The 24,061-nt window shown below is 37.9% G+C and overlaps 1 protein-coding gene across 4 annotated transcripts in view; it reads left to right on the top strand.

The window, feature by feature from the left end:
* Nucleotides 1-24,061, top strand: part of ATG7 (autophagy related 7) — a 263,555-nt gene that overhangs the window by 105,791 nt on the left and 133,703 nt on the right. For 3 of the 4 annotated variants that reach the window (XM_074283896.1, XM_074283894.1, XM_074283895.1), the window contains exon 18: nucleotides 15,130-15,252. The exons of the other annotated variant lie outside the window; for it this stretch is intronic. In XM_074283896.1, coding sequence (XP_074139997.1) covers nucleotides 15,130-15,252 — 123 coding nt within the window. The remainder of the gene's footprint in view (nucleotides 1-15,129; nucleotides 15,253-24,061) is intronic. 4 annotated transcript variants of the gene reach the window in all.

The raw sequence follows: 24,061 nt of genomic DNA, 5'->3' as shown, positions 1-24,061 counted from the left end.
CCTAGTAGAGGAATCCCCAAAATTCCTTGACAAGTGACAGTTTTTTGTTTGTTTTTTTGATCTGGGTCCTTTTAAGTAGCGGTTTTCTGTATGGCTTCCTGATGACCACTTTGATGGAAACATTCATTGAGATGTATATGTTGTGGCGGTTTAAAGTAAAAGGCAGGCATGTGATTTCATGGTGAAACCTTGTATGGTCCTTGAGCACATGTTTCTTATTGAATTATAGGGATACAGGATAACAGCTTCTTTTCATCATCAAAGCATAATTTGTGCCCTGCTTCTGAACATCCTAGGACTGCAGTCTCAGGAAGTTAGAAATTGGAAGGTGCTTGTAGATCTTCCACTTCATCCATTCTATTTATAACTGAGAAAGCAGACCCAAAAGGATTTAAATGCTTTGTCCTAATGAAGATTTAAGCAGCAATAGAGAGAAGCCTAAAATCATGATCCTGGAGTTCCTTATCTGGTGTACTTATTACTATGTGGGAATGAACTTTGCATTGAATGCAGAGATTAATCTCTGCAAAGAACAGAAGAGAACGGAACAGAACATGAAGTCAAGGTGAAAAAGAAAAAAGAATTTTAAAAAGTATAAAATAGATTCAGGGCACATACAGTATCACTACATGGCCACTAGTTGACTTCTCCTAGGACCGTAAATCTTGAAGGGGAGGGGTAAGACCATCATGAACCAGATTGTAGAATATAATCCATGGGTATGTATATATGTGCATATGTATGTATATGTGTTATTATATGTATATATGGAATATATATGTATATGAGACATATAAGAAGGTATATGGAATATATGTGGGGGAAAAGGAGATAATTATTGTAACTCCATCTCAGAGTTAGAAGATTATAAGGCAAAATCCCAGATTGAGGCTTTAAGTCTTCAGGGACCTACTTTTATCAAGTAGAGAATTCTAGAACTAGATGTTGCTTCTGTCAGCCATTTGTAGGAGTGAGCATAATGTTCTTAATGTTTTCCCAAGAAAACTCACTTTTGTTTGTGGCAGCCCTTTTTGTAGTGGCAGGAAACTGGAAACTGAGTAGATGCCCATAAGTTGGAGAATGGTTGTATAAGTTATGGTATGTGAATGTTATGGAATATTATTGTTCTATAAGAAATGATCAGCAGGATGATTTCAGAGAGGCCTGCAGAGACTTATAGGAACTGATACTGAGTGAGATGAGCAGAACCAAGAGATCATTATAGACAGCAACAACAAGACCATATGATGATCAATTCTGATGGACGTGGCTCTTTCTAACGAGATGATTCAAATCAGTTCCAGTGATCTTGTGATAAAGAGAGCCATTAACACCCAGAGAAAGGACTGACTTGGACTTTTTGATCTGATTTTTCTCATAGCAAGATAATTGTATAAAAATTTATGCATATATTAGATTTAACATATATTTTTAACATGCTTAACATATATTGGATTGCCTGCTGTCTAGGGAAGGGGTGAGAGGAAGATGGGGAAAATTTGAAACACATGGTTTTACAAGGGTCACTGTTGAAAAATTATCCATGCATATGTTTTGAAAATAAAAAGCTTTAATAAAAAAAGAAAACTTGATTTTGGGCAAAACATTATGAGTAGTTAGTTTCATAGGAACATTATAAATCTTACAAATTGGTGCTTGCCAAGAGCTGTCGTATAGGGTCTTACAACTTTACAATGCGTCTTGCTTACAGTGTACTTCGAGGGTTATTGCCAAACAAGGTAAGTTAGGACAAAGTCCTTTAGGGTTTCACAAGCTCACGGTATGCTTTTCTGTTGGGTTGTCTCTATCATTTCATGGCTCTGACTGAATAGTATTTTCCTTCTTCCTAAGAAAACTCCTCCAGGAGCATGCTGTACATTACCCAGTGGAGATCCAGCAGCAGGGCGGGTCCTCGATAGAACTCTGAGGAATGCCAAGTTTGTCTTGTGTGCCCATCTGTTACCACTTCTTGTGCCTCCCTCCCCCAGGAGCCCAGGGCGTTTGTGTAGCTCTGAGACTCTCCAGATCTCCCCTCCGAGGCTTCTCATCCAGTCCTGCTCTTCCTGTTCCTCTTCACTCTCACCTACACTGTCAGGAATCAGCCGCATGAGTCGATCTCACAGAGTTGTTGGAGTAATTCCACAGGAGGAGCTCCATGGATGTTTTGTGTCACGGTCTTGTCACTGGAATGGGGTGCTATGTCTTGTGTGACTTCTGGGAACTTTAAATATAATTGCCATAAACATGTGCTGTTGTGACTTGAATGAGTTTGGTTTTCTGACAAAGATATTACATTCTAAGTTCTGTGAAGGGTTACAGTGGGGATCATATATCTCTTCCAAGAGGTTGGCAAGGCCCTCAGCTGGTTCTCGGATGTTTGTCAAAGATTTTTATTTTATTTTTATTTTTTATTTCATGTATCTTATTTTAAAGAAAGATTTTTCATCCTTTGTGGTACCCTGGAGCCCCTTTGACAGAAGGATGATTTTAAATGCATCAAATGGCATATAGAAGATTACAAAAGAAACCAAACATAGTAAAAGAATATTAAAAAAAAAAAAAAAAAAAGAGTGAAACAAATTCACTCACACCAAGTTAGGAATCCCTTCTTCAGAGCCTCATTCACATAAGCCTTTGTCTCCATCTGTGTTCTAAGTCCTTCGAGATGAGCTATTTCTAGAGCTCTTTACCTCCCCACCTACAGGACCAGCATCCAGTGGGTTTTCAGTCAATTTTTGTTAAACTGAAAGAAGGCATGTCCCCTGGGAGGATTTAGTGCCACGAGATCAGGGAGGATGGGGGTGGGAGTGGGGAGGCAGAGACTTCTTGTCCGAGACAACTGACTTCCTGGTGTCTTTCTGATTTCTTCATCTCACTCGAGGGGGCCTTGGAAAAGGGACCCCAAAGGCAGGTCTGGAGCAATATGAGGCTTGCTAGGAGCAGCAGAGGGCAGTAGAGTACCACCTGAGGCCAGGCAGTCTTTTCTGGGATCAATCAGGCAGGGCCTCCAGGACTAAACTAGCAAATTAGAATGCCCCTACCCCCCAGGGGGCCAGGGCCCAGCCGTGAGAGGCCTTTAGGGGCCCGAGGGAAGCAGCTCTGAGGTACCTGGAGTCCACAGCCAGGATGTCACAGAGCAAATTGAGGCAGGAGGTCCCAGGTAGCTGATGCAAAAGGAGTAGGAAGTCAGGAGTTCCCAGCATACCTTTGAATGGCTTCCACAAGCCTCTGAGGCCATGGAGGAGCTGACGCCTGCCACTCACTGCTGTCACTCGCGGCTCATTTTTAGTAAATGCTCCACTTGAGGAAAGGCCTGTTTCTCAGAGCCCGCGCTGGATGGGGCAGAGCCTGCAGCTGCTAAGATCCTGAGACAATGGCCTGTTAAACCAGTGCAAGTGCTTCTGTTTTGCATTTACCCAGTTATGAAAATGTGCTGGGAATTCTGTGGGTTTAAGAGAAGAGACGGTTTGCCTGCTGTCCACTCCATCTTTGAGCAGATCTAAGTGTGAATGAAATCACCACACATGACGTCATCGTGGGGCAGAATGCAGCCCAGGTGGTTTTCAGAAAGCAGCCCAGAAAGCGCGGGACCGCTGCATTCCCGGAGCCCAGGAATGAGCAATGGCATCACTTTTTGGCCGGCTCCCAGATCACAGGAAAGCCCACATGTGCAGCCTGTCTCCCCAGCTTCCTGTGGTTTCCCATTGAATGGAAGCCCTCAGAGCAAAAGCAGCCTCTCTCTGAGGACCCCAGATGACAAGTGTATAATCCAATTTGGACGCAGACTATGACACTGCTCCTCTGAAGTCTCCTTCCAGGAGGCTTTTAAAGGAGGGTTAACCGGTCACTTGGAAGGTGAAATACGAGAAAGTTTTCTGGAGACAGGATTGTAGTAGAGTGCTGACCTCATCGAGATCTCGGTTGTATTGAGGGGTCAAGCAGACCCGGCCTAAATGGCTTATTTTCAGTATAATACACAAAAGCAGCCTTGATCCCAGGAGTTTATCGAATAGGGAGCTGGAGGAGAAGGGAGGGAGGAAGGTGATCGGGCTGATTGCTGAGAGGCCGACAGATTGAGAAGGTCACGCGCAGAGCCGTTTCCCAGAATTCCTGTACAGCCCATCGCCCGTGTGCCAAAGAGAGCTTGTGGACTCCGTTCGATCGGCGTGGTGCCATCTCTCCCAAAGTGTCAGAGCACAGGGCCCGGAGGCAGGAGGCCTGAATTCAAATCTGTCCTTAGCCACAGGCTTCACTTAGTAGCTATTTGACCTCTGAACCTTCACTTGGCCTCTGTCTCCTTCAGTTGTCTTATCTATAACCTGAAAATAATAACGGCACCTTCCTCCCAGGGTGCTTGTGATATTATCATTGCTATCCTCAGAGCTCCTCAGTCACCTTCTGAGTCGGTCAGGCTCTGACTCTAGATCCTAAGGCTTTACCTGGTGGTCTTCATAATTTCATGTAACGTTAACTCTAGAAGAAAACTTAGTTAGACGTTACCTCGTTAAAACTGTTATTTTACAGAGAGGAATGTGTAGAATTTTAGAGCTGGATTATACTGATTTTATCTGTTATAGATCCTTTCGGTAAAGGATGCTCATCCCTTAAGTGCCCTTTTAAATGTCACTTCCTCCACAAAGCTTTCTGTGATTCTCTAGGTTGATGCTGTCCTTGGATCTGACCCTGTATTATGCGAGCAGCAGATGATAGGACTTTGAGCTAGAAGGCGATCACCTTAGTGATTCTATTCCAAGGCCCTCATTTTTCAGATGAGTAGTCCAAAACCCATAAAAAGCTAACTTTATATTATGCTTATCCTTTAAAAACTTTCAATAGATCTGTAACGTCACAGATGTTTAAGTACTCTTCCCCCATCAAAAGGTGCCAATGTTTATACATATTCTTGCCATTTTGTGCAACTTTTGCCTATGTTCTTCCAAAAACCCTCCATAGATAGTACATCTGCCATTTTAGGGGACTTTCCCTTGATCTTCTGATACTACTTAGAGGCTTGATACATGACTGACCTCACTTTTCTGGGCTTGCCTCTCTGGTTTGAAGTATAGGAGATGGTATTACTCCTTCAGTAGTATATCAATTTATTGGTATTAAAATGAATTGCCCACATCTAGAGTACATCTAATATTCTTGATGTGAGCTAGTGTACACTCATGAGTCTTAGACTAATCAATTCTCAGTGCCCTATTCCTTCTCTACCAATTCTAAAGTAGAAGGAGCCAGCCCAGGACAGAGGGTAACTTTGTACTGGTGGCACAAATTAATAATGATGTGTGGGGATACTCAAAAAAATCTTACATTTGGGTAAAACAATTGTCACACAAATGCATATGAAAAGAATTGGGGATTGCAAATGGACTTTAAACAGGCTTCTGATAGGTCAACATTATGAGAACTAACTGTAGGTTGCTCACAAAACCATGGTATCCAATAGAAGGGTAGACACAGTCCAGATGTTCCCTGCACTTTCCAGATCATAGGCTAGAGTACGGTGTTCAGCTCTGGCTGCCATATTTTAGAAAGGCCATGGGTATGTTGAGAGGAAGGCATTCAGGATGGTACGTAGACTAGAAATCATGCCGTATGAAAATAGATGAAGGAACTTGAGTTATTTAATTTTGAGAATAAAAGACTTAGGAGGCGTGTATTAGCTATCTTCAGATGTTTGAAGGGCTGTTATGTGGGAAAGAAATCAAACCTGGTCTGAACTAGGAACATAAGGCGAATGTGGGCTTGATAAAAGAAACTCCTAAATAATTAGAACTGTCCCAAAGTGGAAGGGGCTGCATTGGGATCTGGAGAGTTTCTCCTCAGTGGAGGTCTGTGTGGAGGCTGGGTGACCATTTGTCTGCAGTAATTAGAGAGGAGATTCTTGTTTAATTCTGTGTAGAGCTAGCTGACCTCAGAAATCTCTGCCAGCTCCAAGATTCTGGGTCTCTGGATGCCTAGGGTTAAATGAAAACGTATTCTCCTTTGGATCCCCAGTGCCTGGCACATAGGAAGTACTTAATAAATAAATGCTCATTGTTTGCTTGATTGCCTGATGCTCCATGCAGAAGTCCGACTTGTGATTATATTAAATTGAGCATTTTACTGTTTACTGTCATTGTTTTCTAATTGTTTCAAGTGTGTGAGGCTTGTGTCCCCTATTAAGTTGTCTTTTTCTCAAAGACAACAGAATGTTTATCACAGAGATGAAAGCAGAGAAGGGACTCAAAAACTTGCTTGTTGAAGGTGTTATTTATATGTAGTATTTGGAAAAGAAAACAGTAGGTTCAAAAGAATGCTTTTAGAAACAATATGTTGAGTAACTTAGGACCGTAACATTATAAGTTTTGTATATCTTCTCTGCTTTTGAAAGCTGCCACAGTGATTGACTGATGTGTGACCAGGGGTTTGTGAATATTTACACCTTTCTTTTAAGACCTTTCTTTGGTTTCCTGACCATAGCTACTGTTTCTTAGGCTTCTTCTTGTTCTAGCTTCAGCTGTTTTTGCTCCCTGGCAACATGGGGCAGTGGAAGGAATACTGGGTTCCTATCTTGGCTCTGCCGTTTACTACCAAGGTAACATTAGACAAGTCATTCAGCCTCTCTGGTCCTCAGTTTCCTCACTTAAAAATTGAATTGGAAGGTCTCTTAGGTCCTTTCCAGATCTTAAGTTCTAATAGAACAAAGAGGGCACATCCATCTGTGAGTCACATAAGGCCCACGAAATCATTTGGTCTGGCCCTGCCAAAGCAACCACAGGTGACAACCACCTCCCACTGCTTGAGTTCTATTTTTAACATATGTCACTGTATTCTGGGAACCTGCAAGTGATGTTAGAGAAAAAAGGTTCCCTATCCTTGTGATGGATGAAGAGAGCTTCACTTTCTTGTTCTAACCTTATCCCATGTCAACCCAGCCTTGATGCTTCGCTACCTTCCAGCAAGCCATTTTCTTCTATCACAACCTGATAATGTTAACAATTCAGCTGCCCACACTCTTTGTAATTGTTTGGCTCATCATTTCGGCTGTTGTTTGAGTGTCTTTCTTTCACTTATTCTTTGTACATGTACAACTTACAGTAGACCCATGTGGCTGGTTGTAATTATCTTTTTTTTTTTTTTTGGTAGAATTCTGATGTTGGTATGGGAATTTAGGATTGTTTATAGATTCTTGTTATTATAAGTATTTGCAAATATTTAAATTAAAATAGTAGAAAGTTAAGGCTCTTGTACAAGATTGAAATATAATCTTGAATTTTAAATTTTTGGAACTTGTGATCCAATGTCTTTGTTACATCCTGTAAAAGATACTTGTGCCTTGTTTTTGTGTTTGGATGTCTCAAAGTAATGTGCACTTTCTGTTGTATGGCTCCAGGCAAAGAATAAAAGACTTATCTGTTTTATACTGCATCATGCCAATAATTATCCAGGAAAACACTATAGTTTTTATTGTTGCATATCATGAATCCTAATCTGGCCTTCCTTTTCATAAAGAATTGTCTTATAAATTCTCTATTGTGGTTCCAGCAAGTATCTTAATAAGACATGATTAGGATGATAACTATATGAATCATGTGATACTATGTTTCTTTACTTTATCTCTTCTTTACATGATTTACATATACCATGCATCCCAGAGAACCAGAACCAAAAGCTGTTGGACATCTGGTTGAAATTTTAAAATAAAATGAACTCTTGATTTTGCAAGACACTGGGAAATGGAGTATTTGCCCCCTTCCCGTGGGCAACTAAATTTATTGGGAAATGGGACCAGTGTCTAACCCACTTAAACAGAAGTGAACCAACAGAAAGGAGCTCTTGATTTTTGGAGCAAGGCAGGCAAGAATGATGTTATCTTTTAATCATTGAGACCACATAGTTATTGGGGAAGGGGTAAGAAGATAGAGAAGGGAAAGGCTTCTACATTTTCTCTTTCACTCGCTTAATAAGAGTGAATACTTACTTTAACTTTCCTTGTCATCACTGTCAGTTCTCCATTCCTCCAAGTCTTAGTGCTAATCTTCATACTTTCCCATCAGCCTTTGTTTTTTCCTATTGATTATTTTGTTATACTCATATCCCTTTCTATTCACTTAAATGATCTGGGCCTCTGTTCCTCATCTGTAAAATGTGGGCGTCTCATGATATTGCCCCTGAGGTCCAAGTCTCTGCCAGATCTGTGATATTAAAACATATCTATGTTATATAATCTTAACTAGGCCCTTGCTATGGAAGGACAGTTTTCTTAGGCTTCTCTAATCATTTCAACATCCCACTCACGACAGCGGTTTTCTCAAACTTGTTCATCCTTCCTCAAACTTCCCCTACCCCATTCCTCTTAGCTGAGAACCTTGTCTCATATTTCACTGAAAAAAATTGAAGCTATTTTTTGAGAACTGTTTCCATCACTCAGATGCTTTCTGCAACTCCTCTTTCTCTTCTATTTCACATAAAAACATGGCCATTCTTCTTATTGGGTCAAATCCCCTACATGCACAGGGGATCTCATTCTAACCTGTTTTCTTCAAATTGCCTCACTCTTTCATTAATCTTCAATCACCTCCTGCCTATTAGCTGGTTCCCTACTGCCTAAACATATGAGCATGTTTTCAACACTTCAGTAAACCCTCCCTTGATCCATATGTTCCCGCTAGCTGTTGTCCTCTATTTCTCCTCCTTTTTGTGGCTGTATTCCTTGAGAAGGTCATCTACAATCAATACCTCTGCTTTATTTCCCCTAGATCAAGGAGAAGAAGGTGATCAACTGGTCAAAGATTATAGAAAGGTCAAGAGGAATGAGGGTTGAGAAAAGGCCATTAGATTTGGCAATTGAAAGATCAACTTTAGAGACTTTAGAGAGAGTAATTTCAGTTGAATGATGAAGTTGGAAGTCAAGAGAGAGGAAAGGAAGTAGAAGCACGGATTGAAGATGATCTTTTTAAGAAGTTTATTCACAACCACTACATAGCATTTCCTATCCCTCTGTTTTTGTCCACCTGCATTTTTGATTTCCTTCACAGGTTAATTGTACATTATTTCAAAGTCGATTCTTCTTGTACAGCAAAATAACTATGGATATTATACATATATTGTATTTAACATATTTAACATGTATTGGTCTACCTGCCATCTGAGGGAGGGGGGGAGAGAAGGAGGGGAAAAATTGGAACAAAAGGTTTTGCAATTGCCAATGCTGAAAAATCACCCATGCATATGTCTTGTAAATAAAAAGCTATAATAAAAAGAAGTTTATTCATAAAAAGGTGTTGGGGAAATAAAAGGAGTAGATGGATCAAGTGAGGATTTTTTGAGGATATGGGAAGCATGAATGGGATTCTAGGCAGTAAGGAGCAGCAGTAGACAGGAAGAGATTGAAGGTAAATAAGAGTGGGGATGATAATGGGGGCCATCTGTTGGAGAAGAGATGGATTGTGCATGTAGAGGAGTTTGCTTTGGCAAGGAGAAACCCCGCTGTTTCTTATGAGAGAGAGGTGGAGGAAGACATAGTACTAAAAGGCATCTGCATGATGGGGGATGAAAAGGAAAGAAGAGGGAGTTTTAATTTTTTTCAGTGAATTATAAGGCAAGGTTCCCAGTTGAGAGGCTTGAAGGATTGGGATCTGTGGAAGGTTTGAGGAGTGATAAAGTTTGGACAAGGTATTGTGATGAGAGACATAGTGAGTCAATTAGGGAAGTGTACAAAGATTACCTTGCTGCAGTGAGAGCCTAGTTCAGGTTATGTAATATACATTTGTTGTGGGTCCATTCAGCACAGTTTTGTGATTTCTCCAGCTTCAATCAGTACTGCCTGAATAGGAACAAAGACAGTTCATGGTAAAGAATAGTCCAAGACGAAAGCATGACAGAACATGATTGTCTTTGTTTGTTTGTTTTTTACATATTGAAGCATCTTTTAAATTTTTTTTTTATAATTTTTTATTTGCAAAACATATGCATAGGTAATTTTTCAACATTGACCCTTGCAAAACCTTCTGTTCCAGATTTTCCCCTTCCCCTGATCCCATCCCCTAGATGGCAGATAGACCAATACATGTTAAATATGTTAAAGTATATATTAAATATAATATATGTTTACATATTTATACAGTTATCTTGCTGCACAAAAAAAATCAGATCTAGAAAGAAAAAAAAATAACCTGAAAAGGAAAATAAAAATACGAGCAAACAATAGCAGAAAGATTAAAAATGCTATAGTTGTGGTCCACACACAGTCCTCTCTTTGGGTGTAGATGGCTGTCTTCATCACTGAACAATTGGAATTTGTTTGAATCATCTTATTGTTGAAGAGAGCCATGTCCGTCAGAACTGATCATAGCATAATCTTATTGTTGCTGTGTACAATGATCTCCTGGTTCTGCTCATTTCATTCAGCATCAGTTCATGTAAATCTCTCCAGGCTTTTCTGAAATCATCCTGCGGGTCATTTCTTACAGAACAATAATATTCCATTACATTCATATACCATAACTTACCCAACCATTCTCCAATTGAGGAGCATCCACTCAGTTCCAGTTTCTTGCCACTACATAGAGGGCTGCCACAAACATTTTGGCACATACAGGTCCCTTTCCCTTCTTTAAAATCTCTTTGGGATATAAGCCCAGTAGAAACACTGCTGGATCAAAGAGTATATAACTGTTTGAGCATAGTTCCAAACTACTCTCCAGAATGGTTGGATCCATTCACAATTCTACCAACAATGCATCAGTGTTCTAGTTTTCCCATATCCCCTCCAATATTCAGCATTATCTTTTCCTTTTGTCCTAGCCAATCTGACAGGTGTTTAGTGGTATCTCAGAGTTGCAGGATAAGATTGTTAATAGATTATGGGAGCCAAAGACACTATAGAATTGAACTAGATAGTCAAGTTGAGGAAGGGAGAAAAATATAGTCTGTGTAGGGATGATGCCAAAAAAAACCCAGAAGTATGGAAGATTCGAAGGTCACAGTGAACAGAGTTTGATTACAAGGGAGAGGGAGGGGTAAAATGAAAAATACTATAATCAGAGAAGGCAGCATCAGAGTTTTATGAATGTGGAAGTGGTGCATTTGTAGGTGACAGTAAAATGAAGGGTAAAGAGGTCATGGGAAATGAGTAAGTTGAGGAAATGGAAAGCTAAGATGTTTGAAGTCCTCTGGTATCAGGGAAGGAGTGGGGGAAGAAAGACTGTATAGGCTTAACAATGAACTCATTGAGAAAAGAAGTGACATGTCCTACAGCTTGGTGAGCAACTACCTGAATTTTGTTTGGATGCTAAATATATATTAAGAGAACAGCTCAAAGCCTTTCTTGTAGGAATTGGGAGTAGGGATTGGTAGACAGAAAATAATTAATGGGGTTTGAATATTGGCAGCTAGAGGTTCAGAATCACTGAAACAGAGAAGTAGTGACTTGATGGAAGTTAATTACCAAAGATATTATGAAGATAAAAATTAATTTTTGTGAAGCTAGTTTTGTAATTTTAAAATTATGCAGATATAAAGAAAATAAAAGTTTACTTATCTAGAATATTTTGTTCAGGATTTGTGCTAGCACGTTAATACATATGTTTATTTTTATTTATATTAGTGGCAGAACCAGGCCCAGAAGCCTATTTTCCAGATTTCTTTTGTAGTTTTCTAATATGACATATTGATGCTTGAGTTGACGTTTGAAAGAAGTATATGATTTGAATTGATAAGTGAGAGACAGTGACCCCAGTTTAGGTAGAGAAATTGCATAAAGAGACTCAGGATGAAAAATGTTTTTAAAACACTAAAGAAAATGTACAGTACAGTAGTAGCAAAAGCTGTGGTCAGATAATAGCCTGTTAATGGAGGATAGTAAATGTCAGTTTAAGAAACAGAGACATAATTTAATAGATCTTAGTGAATCATGGAAAATTGTTGAGAAGAGGAGACATGACAAATTCAGGTTAACAAACATGTATTGAGCACCTGTTATGTTAAAGGCATAATATTTGAAGAAGATGTCTTTTGAAGAAGATGTAGCATTATTTAAGATATGTATACAGCTGTGTCCTGTCTAAAGAAAAATCCAGCCTTACAAATTGAATAAAGCTTTGGAATCATTGTTTACGTTATGAAAGGGGACAATTATTCATGTTACCAAGCTATTCCTTAAAAGATTGAATAGGAAACTAGCCTCTCTAAATAAATGTAAAACATTATTTAATTTGTTAAAAATTATTTGGAGCATACTCTTCAGGATTATATGTTTCATTTCATACAACATGAAATGAAACACACTTTTTACCTGAAGTATGCTTTCAGAAGAGTTCATCAAATTTTACCTGTATATATTCCATCATTTGAAAAAATAATTTTGGATGGGTTAGGAATGTTAAATTATTGTGAAAGAAATAATTTGTACATTTATAAGCTGCTTATATCTTGTTAATTTGGTTAGTTTTGTAGCATATAAAGGGAATTCTATAAAACGCATGATGAAAAGTACCTTTAGAAAATTTTATTTTTCCAAAATAAAAATAAAAAATTTAGGGGGTACATGACTTAGCTAATACTGTTTTTTAAGCACTTGGCTTTCTATATGTCCTGATTATGGATAAATCATGTACTTCTCTCTTTAGTAGTTTTTGTTTTTCCTCAATCTGATTCCTGTTACTGAGAGGTTCTTTCTAGCACTGCATTGAAAAGTCAAAAGTTCAGTCAAGATTCCAAAAGCCTCACCTCTGGAATTGCTCAATTTTTTTTGGATTTTGCTCCCAGTTCTCCTTTCTCACTACTAATTGGAAACTTTGGCATTAAGTGGCTCATTGTGCTAGGCCTAGAACATTTTAGCTTGTGGCTTACTTCAGGATTAAAGATTCCTTATTCCTAACTTCACAATACTGGTGAGGTAGAAAAAAAGAACTTATTTTGTTTTTATATTTTCTGAGTCTAGGAACAATAATTCCTCACTGGAAACTCTACTTATATTACTTTTGTTTTTTCAGTCATCACCTTATTGCTTGAACTGAATCACTGTAGCTAATAAGTAGCCAACATTTAAAAGACTAAATGGGAAAAAGGATAAACAAAAGACCTTGAAGAATACACAGCCATATTAGTGGAAAAGTCTCAAGCATGTGCTTTTGATAGTAAATAGATATATGAATGTTAGAGTACATGAAGCATAGAGGATTTCCTCCTCTAAAAGATTAGTATCCGGTCTACATAAAATAGGCACTCAATTGAATTGAGCTGGAAGAATATTTTTAACCACATCTTTTCTCTAAGAACTTTGGAATATAGTTACAAATGCAGATTAAGCAATTCAGTTCCCTTCTCCCAAATTCAGACCTGACTGTATGTTTTAGGCCTCAGTCTATCATCCTAACCCCAGCTAACTGAGAACTTAGCTCATTTCTTGCTTTCTGAAAAAAATAATTTAGCTTGTTTTGCCTTCTACCTTAGGGCTTTCTATCTGTTCCTTGGTTCCAGTGCTTTTATCTTCTTAGAATTACTTGCTTTTTGCTTCATATACTTTGTGTTTATTTGTCTGTGTACTTCTTTTATCCTCCTAGTAGGAACTCAAGGTCTTGAAGGCAAAAACTTTTATTTTTATTTTTTTGTCCTTCTATTCATGGCTTCTAATTCAGTGCCTTGCATGTAGCAGGTGCTTTTTAAAATTTGAATGTGAATTAGTATGTTTTGTAGGGAGAACTCAGAGAACTGGATAGAGTGCTGGATTTGGCATGGTCCTTACTGACTCTTTCAAGCTACTTCATTTCTAAGTGCCTCAGGCAGCTTCTTAAGACTTGAACATCTGGAATTCAACTGCTGAAATCATAGACCAGTGTATTCACAGGATTTGTTGAAAGGTTTGCATTCAGTAGAAGGAGATGTTTCAAAATCAACAGTGGACTCAATAGGAGAACACGTATAGGGGAGTTGAATATTGAGTCAGTCATTGCTGGGCATTCCTCTGCTTCTGGAGCTTAAGATAAATTCCCCCATCAGATCTAATTCTCATTTCTCAGTCAACCTGCTCTATTAAAAAGTTCTCTATTTCTATATGGTTCTCTTCTCTTACAACTTTTTTTTGGGCATAGCTTTAATATTTAGGTCACATATCTTTAAGCTTATTGTGATATGGTAAAAGATGTTGGTCAAAACCTAATTTCTGCCAAATTTCTATTTTTTCCAGAATTTTTTGTCAAATAGGGAGTTCTTCCCCATATAATTTATAGTTTCAGTTTTATCAAATACTAGGTTATTGAATTCAGTCATTTCTGATTTTTCTATATCTAATCTATTCAGCTGATTACTTAGTTTTGATGATTATATCTTAATAGTGTAATTTGAAAGTACCATTTCCACTTCATTTCTTTTTTTAAAAAAAATCTCTTTTGAGAATCTAGATCTTTATCACCCCAAATGATTTTTTTCTTGTTTTATCTAGTTTGATAAAATATATCCTTGGTAATTTAATTAGTTAATAAAATAAAATAAATAACATTTTTTAAACCACATTGACATAGGACAGCCATAAGAATCAAATATCCCTCCAGTTATTTGAGTTGTACTTTATTTCTTAAGAGAAATAAAGATTTAGCTAGCATTTAGTACACTACTTCATGCAAGTGAAAGTTTAGTTTTATATTAGAGCTATTTGAAACATAGATTTATCTATTCCTTAACTATTTTATAAATACCTTTTATCTGCAACATCCTTGGAGGCATCCTTTATACTCCCAGTGCTTTGAAAAGTATCATGGAAAGCATTAATAAATGCTTTTTGATTAATTGGCTGCAAGGTACTATGACCAACTTCTAGTGTAGATAAATATTGATATGAGGATAAAGAAGTGGAGCATAGTCCTGGTGGATTTTTGAGAAACCATTCAGGGAAGAGGTATATGCATTCTGCACATCTGACAGGTATGGTGGAAATATTTTCTTATGGAAAATAGCAGTTCTCCCTAAGTTAATTTTTTCCCTTTAAAAAAAATGAAGCATATCCAGAGTCTGCCATATTCTTCTTTCTTTAAATCAGATTCAGTTCTAGTTTTGCTTCATTTCTATAACTTCAGCATTTTGTTAGAGTTTAAGTCCATAAAATGTGTTATAAACCTTTTTTTTTAAAAAAATGTTTTACAGGTCCTTGATCAATATGAGAAAGAAGGATTTAATTTCCTGGCAAAAGTGTTTAATTCTTCACATTCCTTTTTAGAAGACTTGACTGGACTTACTTTGCTACATCAAGAGACTCAAGCAGCTGAGGTAAGAAGAAAATAGATTCTTGGGTTAAGGACCATTTTTGTTCTTGTCTATTTACAGTAATATTTGGCTATATAGAAAAGGAAGAAAATCATCATATTGTGTTAGGGCAAATGTCATTAAATCTAGTGGTTAAATGCTAGCTAGCAGAAACTTTCTTACATCAGTGGAGGATTGTGTATGTTAAGTGTTACTCACTACCTTGTACTAGGCACCATTGTTAACTTCTAGCAATTAGCCATTCAGAAGGTATTTTCCTACTTTGATGGAGATGTGATAGTTGCTATAGAAGTAATCTCTAGCCAATCATGTGTGTTCTTCACCTGTGAATCAGTTTTATGATGGAGACATTGAACCTGATCATGCTAATAAAGAAGAAACTGGATTTTATTTGAGTCGCAGATTTATTCTAAAATAATTTTTAAAATTCAAAAAGCAGTTCCAAAAGAATGGACACTGATTCCGAAAGAAGATTGCTGAGGCACTTTTCTCAGTAATTTCTTTTTTGTTAGCCTAAACACAAATGATTCTTTTTCTACCAAGCAAAGCATTTATTTCTTTGACATTGACTTGATGGTGCCTCTAGAGCAATGGTCTTTCACCATTTTTGTGTCAGGGACTCCTTGGATAGTGGTCTGGATCTAAAAAGTCTAGAGATCTTCTCAGAGTCACATTTTTAAATACAAAAGATTACAAAAGAAGCTGATTACATTGAAATATGGTTATTGCAGTATTAAAAAACCTTGTTTGCCAGACCCCTGATTAATAGAAGCCCTTCTCTGGAAGATCAGATGCCTGTTAAATACTTGAGAATATGTTTGAAGTACTAATAGTGACTGTTTTGTATAGTTCTCTTTGTTCATTAGCAAAACACTTATAGAAAGTCATAATCTTATGGACAGACAAACAGCAAGTGGCAAAGGGAATGGGTTTGGAAAAGACTTTGTTTTAGTCTATTTTTGTAAGATGGACTGTTTATTTTGCCTTTCTGAATGGTCATTGTTATGAGACAAGTGAATTCTCTGGCTAGAGATAGATTCATGGCCAAGCCAATATTAATTTTGTTAGTTGTACAAGTGGAGAGTTTTTATAAATAGAAATATGGGAACAAATAATTTTTCTTTGTTACCTTGGTGATAAAATTGTTCAAATGAAAAATGAGAAACTTTTGGAGTTGTGATAAGCTATGCAAACAAAACTTGGACTACTTATATACTGGATTGAATAGACAAGGATAAGAAGCATTTCCCAGGTTTCCATCTGTCCTATTTGCGTATAGAACATCAACTCTAGTATTACATCTGTTGCACCTGAGTTCCGGAAATTTCTCAGAAACAGTGATCTGAAATAGAAGGTCAGATCAGCAGATCAAGAGGTAAGCCCTAGAATAATTAAGACCTATGAAATTCAAGGATTCTGGAACATTGTATATTTTGAGGGTATAGATTTGTTTTAGGATCCTCACAAAGTTCCAAAGCATTATAGTGATTGTGATTTTCTGAAGTCAATTAGGAATTCACATTGAATCTTCAGGAATATCTGCACTGGGGTCCTCCAAGTGGGGGTCCATGCCATTGTTTTGATGACAGATGTTTTTCCTTTTGATTGGCTCTGCTCCTTAGTATGTAAATAGTGTATGGAACTCAACAGCCATGCCAAGAAAATGTTTTGAGTTTTTTTTTTTTTTTTTGGTTGGTTTTTTAAAAATTTTGCTGGAAGAAGCTCAAGCATTTTTCTTATTAAGTTGGCTGGATGAATTTCAGCCTAGCTCTTGAACTCACATTTCAATCTTTCAAACAAAGCTAATGTTAGTGACCCAGAGCTGGGAATAGCTGCAAGTTCCTGAACCTAACCTGGTAATATGCTGAGAAGTCACGGCAGGTGGTGGACAATCTGAAGCTCCATCTTTGTGGTCTTACTGAGACTCCTCGTTTAATTGTCAAACATTAGCCATAAGAAAAAGAAGTCCATGTCAACAAATCAGGAAACTAAACTCTTCTTGTATTGGAATCCTTGCTTTCATTACTTACAAATTTGGGACATTTTCCCAAACTTATCTCTACTGCCTACAGTCAGTGGTGTGTTGAAGATAGCTCATACTGGCTCACAAAAATTGATTTGTCAGAATCTCAGTGTGAATATTTACTCTTTGGAAACTGAGAAAAGCTATTAAACTATGGCTTGATTTATTGTTTTATTGATTGTCAAAATTTAAGAAAATTATGAAGAAAATGTAAATAGTGCAGATTAGACTCAAAAATGTTTTATGTGTACTTTTCCCTCCTTGAACAGCTGGTTGTTAAACATTTACCAACATACCGTTTCCTATGTTTTTAATTCAGGAGTCCATTAATAACCATTAGCCATGTGAAAAGGGGAGCAGTCTGAACTTCCAATGGGCCATTCCAAAAGGGCCATACCTTTTATTACCATTAAAGTCAGAATTCTATCACGTATCTTGATGTTTTTACCACAGGGTTCTAACAGCTTACGTATACTGTTTTAGTCTCCAGACAGTCTTGGGAAGAAAGCATGGGGAAAATAGTTATGTCCATAAAGAAAGTACTTTGATTTCTATCTCTGACTCACAGTGTATCCACAGTGAAAGGTTCAAGTTCTAGCTTTCAAAATTTAAAGGTCTTAACAACAACTTACAGACATTTCTATAGGTCTTTAAGGTTTGTAACGCACTTTACATTTGTTGTCTCATTTGACCTTCCTAGTAATTCTATAATAAGATATTACAGTTTTCATTAGCTCCATTTTTCAGACAAGGAAACTGATTCACTCTGCTAGTACAAGAGGTGCTGTCTGAAAATAGGGTTCCCTGGCCCCAAAGCCAGCACTCTTTCCAGCAGACTATTCTTTTTTCCTTGCTAAATTCCTTCTTCATCAAGTTACTTGACTTTGACTAAATGTTTTAACCGACCAAACTTATTTATAAAAAACATTCACTATTACGGTATATTAATGTCATTTGTTATATGTTAGAGAGCTTAGGTTTAAATTCTGCCTCTGATGCTTCCCACCTGCTTGACCTTAGACAAGCCACCTAATATCAGCCACAATTTATTCATCTACAAAATGAAGGGATTAAAATAGGTGGCCTCTGGGGTTCCTTTCAGCTCTAGATTTTTAATCTTAGGAACAACTACTTTGTCTTCATATAAATCAAGATTGCTGTGCAAAGAGCCAAAAATTCTAGTTAAATCCAATTACTTTTCTGTACTTTTAAGTGGCAGAAAGGTATATGGATAGAAATCTAGCTTTGAAGCCAGGAGGACCTAGGTTCAAGTCTCACTTCTGGCTCACATACATTTACTGTATGATTCAGGGCAAGTCCCTCAAACTCTCAGGGCCACAAGCAACTCTTTTAAGACTGTAAATTGTAAGAAAGGTAGAGGGCCTCTCATTACCTGGGAGTTTCCTTTCTTAATGAAATCAACATCTGCCTGCCTCTTTTAATATCTATGGCCTTTTGTTTGACATTTGTCCCCTTTTAGTAAGTAAAGAAGGGTTGTTGGTAGTTCTTACCAGTACCACTTCTGAAGGGCCTGGTCTCTGTAACCCAGAACAACTCGGACACTTCGTTCTGTAAGCATCTGTTTTAGGTGTACTCCCTATTTAGGGTGCAGGGGGACAATCACCTTTGAGGATCTTTATAAGAATGTATTCAGCACTGAAGCCCCAAGACTAATCCTGTAAAATGTGTCACTTATATTTGCTGCCTAGATTATCATTTGTTTGAGATGAGGTATTGTAAAGACAATGTGAGCTTGGTATTAGGGCAACAGCTTTTTAAGACCCAAGAACTTATTGGAAGACATAGATGGGAACTTGGCCAGAGAAATCCTATTTCCCAGTTGCATAATCCCTTGTCTTCAGTTGATTATCTTCTCATGATCTGGGCCCTAGCTACAAGAATCAAACTCCATTACAGTGTTAACAGATTGTGTATATATCATAAATTTCAATTAATCCTATCCCAATACCGAGATCCTCTCACTCTGTTTCTTTCATCATTTGAAACTGTAATCCTAGCTCATTACGAAAGCCTTTGGGCCACAGCATTCTTTTTCTATCCTAATAGCAATTGATGAAAAGTGATTCCTAAAACTTCATTAGAAAATGGACATTGGAGTTTAGCTCATGTCACCTTTCATTGCCAAACCTAGAAATAAATAATGAGTTATTTGAATTTAAGTTCTTCAGCTCCTTCCTTTTAGATTCCAAAGAGAGTCACACTGTCAAGAAAACACCAAAAGAAAGCACTCTTCACTGTTGGTTGCTTTGAAAGATGGAGTGAGTCATTCATTCAGTTGTTCTCTAGTTTCTCATCTTTTCAATTATATGACCCTTTATTAAGCACCTGCTATATCAAAGCCATGTTGGACATCTAAGAGATGGATAACAGTCAGTTGCCTTCTTAGAGAATTCTCCCTGAGGAAGCAAAGAAAGCAGATAACAATATAAGATGATAATCTTAACCAGGGGTTCTCAAACTACGACCTGTGGGCCAGATGTGGCCCACTGAGGACGTTTATGCAGCCCGCCGGGTTATGGCAAATGGGCTGAGGGGCAGAGAGGTTTTGTTTTTATTATAGTCCAGCCCTTCAACAGTCTGAGGAACAGTGAACTGGCTTCCTATTTAAAAAGTTTGAGGACCCCTGATCTTAACTATTAATGTGACACCATGCCTTTTGCCTCTATATCTAACCAGCTAAAAAGTCCTTTGGATTCTACCTTCCAAGGTCTCTTGACTCTATTCTCTCTGCTCAATTCCCACTGGCCTCCCTGAGAACAGAATTTCATGGCTATTCCCCTGGACTATTGTATTAGCCTACTTATAGATCATCTTTCTAAACCATCTTTTACACAGCTTCCAGATTTACATTCTTTATATATGCTTCTACTTCTCCAAATCCTTCACAGGTTGCCTAAGTCAATTTTGAACTCCTTAGCTCAGTATTTAAGGTTTTATATCCCTCCTTTCTTTTCACACTATTCCTGAGCAGGGCAAACTAGGCCACTTGGTATACATTCCCTTTTTCTGGTTTTCTGCTCTTTTTCCTGTGTGCTGTTTCCTCTGCTTGATACTTTTCCTTCCTTTCTCCCTGTCCCTTCTTTCACATGTTGAATTCATATCCATCCATCTTTTAAAGCCTAGTTCAAATGTCACTTCTTCCAGGAAGCCTTCCCAGACCCTTCAGTCAGCAATGGCCTTTCCTTTCTCAGAATATCAACTTTGTTTTTAACCTTGTTAATATACTCAAGGGCCTGGGATTTCTTTAAGTTTCAGCACACTATTTTCAGTTCTCCCAGTTGAGTTTTAGTATCTCTTGTATTATGTGCATTCTTTTTCTCTTCTTCTTAAGGATAGCAGCCTTAGGGGCTTTGTGGATGGAACAAGTTTGGCTTGTGTGTACTAGTTCTGGTACTCTTCCTCCATAACTCTACCACCCCACCCAGAGGACCAGGGCTGATAGTGGTCCTGAATAATGTTCAAGAATTTGATTCATCTTTCACTAGCCTTAGGAGTTTAGAAAATAAATGTTCATTTCTCTCATAGCATTTAAGTCATATGAAAAACATTATAGTCATGTGATAGGACTAAATTGGCGGAGCAATTTACTGTTCAGCAAAGTAAATAACACAATTAACAAGTGTTTCTGCTGGACTTTTTGCAATTACACTGAGTTTTTGGCCTCTCTCGTTCACAGATGGTTTTGATTTGGTTCCTGGGGAACAATTTTTTTTTTGTTTTGTTTTTTAACAGCAGTCAGATATTGATATACAACTTCATCAAGACCTTCTGATGACAAATATGCCTTTGGAGGCCAGTTGAAGCTGTGGGAAACTCCCACATCAGCACTTAGGCCCCATTTCTAACAGAGAAAGATTACTTTGGTACCTGACAGATCTGCTTCTGAGTCAGGCTTGCTTGTCCCTATGCCTTCTACCAGGCTTTAAGCTGCTTGTCTTGTTCCTTGATATCTCTCGAACCATTGCCTGCTTTGTTGGTGGGAAGGGCATGCAAGAAGCCACATGATTCTTAGGCTGGTCTTTGAAATGATGGTCATCAGTATCCCCACAAAGACTCATCGTGTATAGTGTGTCATTTCTATTTGCTCTCTGGATCTGTATAAGATGAAGCATTGTGGAGATAGGGTAAGAGGCTACGGCCTTTTAAGATCCAAGACCTTACATGAAGATGAAGATTTTCCTTGATAGGAATTTGGTCAGAGAAATGCCCAGATGAGCACAATTCACTTGAAACCCTATAAGAAACTGGGAGAAAGAAAAAGGAAACATAAAATCTAAAAGCCAAGCCAAAATTAAAAAGAAAAATCATATGGTTGCAACATGGCTATGAATTAACAAGACTTGTTTTTGTTTTGTTTTGTTTTTTTACAAATACATAAAAATGAAAATTTTAATGTAATTCCAGCATTTATTTAAGAACCTTTGTGTCAGGGACCTGAGGAGATCAGATTCTTGTTCCTGAGATGCTGCTGTTACCCTTCTCCTTGGACATTGTCCTCAGAGTCATACCAGCAAGTCAGCTTCCAAGTTTTGTGGTCATACTTCATCGTGAATCTCACATATCCCTGCCTGAACTCATCAGACCAGGTTTCTCATAATATTCTTCCATTTCAGAGATGAAGATTGGCTACTTTTAAGCCAACTCACCTGAAAAATCTGCTAATGGCACAAAAAAGAGGACCCAAGGGGTGGGTGGGTGTGTGGGGGGGTGTGGAGAGAGAGAGAGAGAGAGAGAGAGAGAGAGAGAGAACAATAATCTTATCTTTTGTTTCATACACTTCTTAGAAAAATGTTTCTAAAGACATAAAATGAAATACAGAGGGATAAGTATTTTAAGCTCCCTTCACCTGGTCAACCTTCATCTGGCCCAATTCTTCATTTCATTCTTCTATCTTTGCCCCTGTTCTCCAAAAATTTTAAAGACATTTTTCTTCCACTTAGTTCCCTCCTTATCTCTTCTGTAGTTGGTAATTTGATTCTCAGATTTGTCAACCAACTATTTATGTGTGTGTATTTATTTTATTATATAGACTTAAATAATATAGTTCCATGTGAATATGTCATTATATATCTCTGTAGTTATATGTACATAGATTGTCATAGATTTCTGTAATGAAAACACAGTCCATTGTCACTGGCCTATTATACATGTTTCCATCTTAAAGTTAATGATTATATTTAATTATTTGGTGACTCCTTACACTGAAAGAGTAAATACTGCCCTCATTTTTTATTAGGTTTATTTGTGGTTAGCTCATATTTCTTAGCCCATCAATACTGTGTAAGGCAGGCATAATAATAACAATAACAACTTAATTTTTCTCTCAAATATACTTCTTAATCCAAAGTAGAATTGAACCTTATATAAGGCAAAATAATATGGCATACTGGTATGAATAGACTAGCTATAGGAAAATAAGAAAAAAAATAAAGAGAAAAAAAATTACAAGGGGGCATGCATGAACTATCCACAAATCACTGTTTTTATGTTTTTTTTTAATAGAAAATTAAAGATGTTATCTTTAAAGGATTGGTACTAAACTGAAAGATTAAAAATATCAATTTAGATGCTTAAAGCTAAGGGCAGATAAGAGTAACTCAAACCACATTTTTTTCTCCTGTGCTTTTGATGAACAGTTTAAGATGAAAAGATTTCTATAAGACAGGTTTCTTTCCTTTTAATAAAATGCCACACAGAATCAGATATAGGCCCTATATGATCTCTGCCATGAGGGATCAAGGTTTTGTTTTTTTTTTTTTTTTCCTCAGCTATCAACAAACATCTATCAGCCACCCACTTTGTATTAGGCGGTGTGCTGGGTTCTGAGCTCACAAAGATAAAACAATGAAATAATTCCTGCTGCCAGTGAGCTAATGTTCCATCAGGAAACACACACACACACCCCAAATACAAGGTAGTTAGGGAAGGTAGACACCAAGCTTTGGGGGCAGAAAAGGCTTTGTGCAGTGGGTGGTACTTGGGAGGCACCCAGAAAGAAGGGCTAGGGGGCTTCGGTGGGGAAAAGGTGTGCTCCAGATGTGAGGGCCAGGTAGTACTGGGAAGGAGTAGAGGGCCCTGAACTCCAGCCACATAAGGATCAGTTGAAGGAAATGGGGATGTTTAGGCTGGAGAAGACTTGGGGTAAGGGAGTGGCAGTAAGACCACTTGGCAGCCAAATTTGAAGGGCTGTCTGGGACCCCAGGGATCAGATTTACATGGCTGAACTCTGGAGGACAGCGGCTTTTAAAGAAGCAAATTGAGGCTTCCTGTAGAGACAAAGTTGCTCTTGGTTGGAAAGCCCCAAACATGGAGCATTCTCTCTGAAGAGATGTTGGGTTTCCCTTTGCCATACACAAGCCTGCATCTGGCACCCTTGTTACAGTGGAGATTCTTCATGTATTTTTGGACTAAATGACACTGAGGTCCAATAAATTTTTAAAAAATACTTGTAAAATTAATGGTCAGTCTTCCATTATATTTTGAATGATCATAGGTTTAGAAGCTGTTGAGTGTAATATTCTAATTTTACAAATAAGGAAATTGAGAAAGGTTAAGTGCCTTGTGCAGGGTCACACTGCTAGTTATTATCTGAGGTAGGATTTGAACTCAGGTTTTCCTCACTTCAAATCTGGAGCTCTCTCCATTTTGGTGATGAGCTTTACAACCAAGAACTCATCTAGTCTAGTCCTAGTCTCTCTTTCTTGAGCATTTGACTTTTAGATAGTAGGAGAGCTGCTGGAGCAGATTGCAGGTTTTGGGCTGGAAGGG

The sequence above is a fragment of the Sminthopsis crassicaudata genome, chromosome 1 (genome assembly GCF_048593235.1).
Source record: "Sminthopsis crassicaudata isolate SCR6 chromosome 1, ASM4859323v1, whole genome shotgun sequence".
In the NCBI taxonomy this organism is placed as follows: domain Eukaryota; kingdom Metazoa; phylum Chordata; class Mammalia; order Dasyuromorphia; family Dasyuridae; genus Sminthopsis; species Sminthopsis crassicaudata.
Note: the sequence above shows the minus strand (reverse complement) of the source record. Positions and strands in the feature narration are given on the sequence as shown.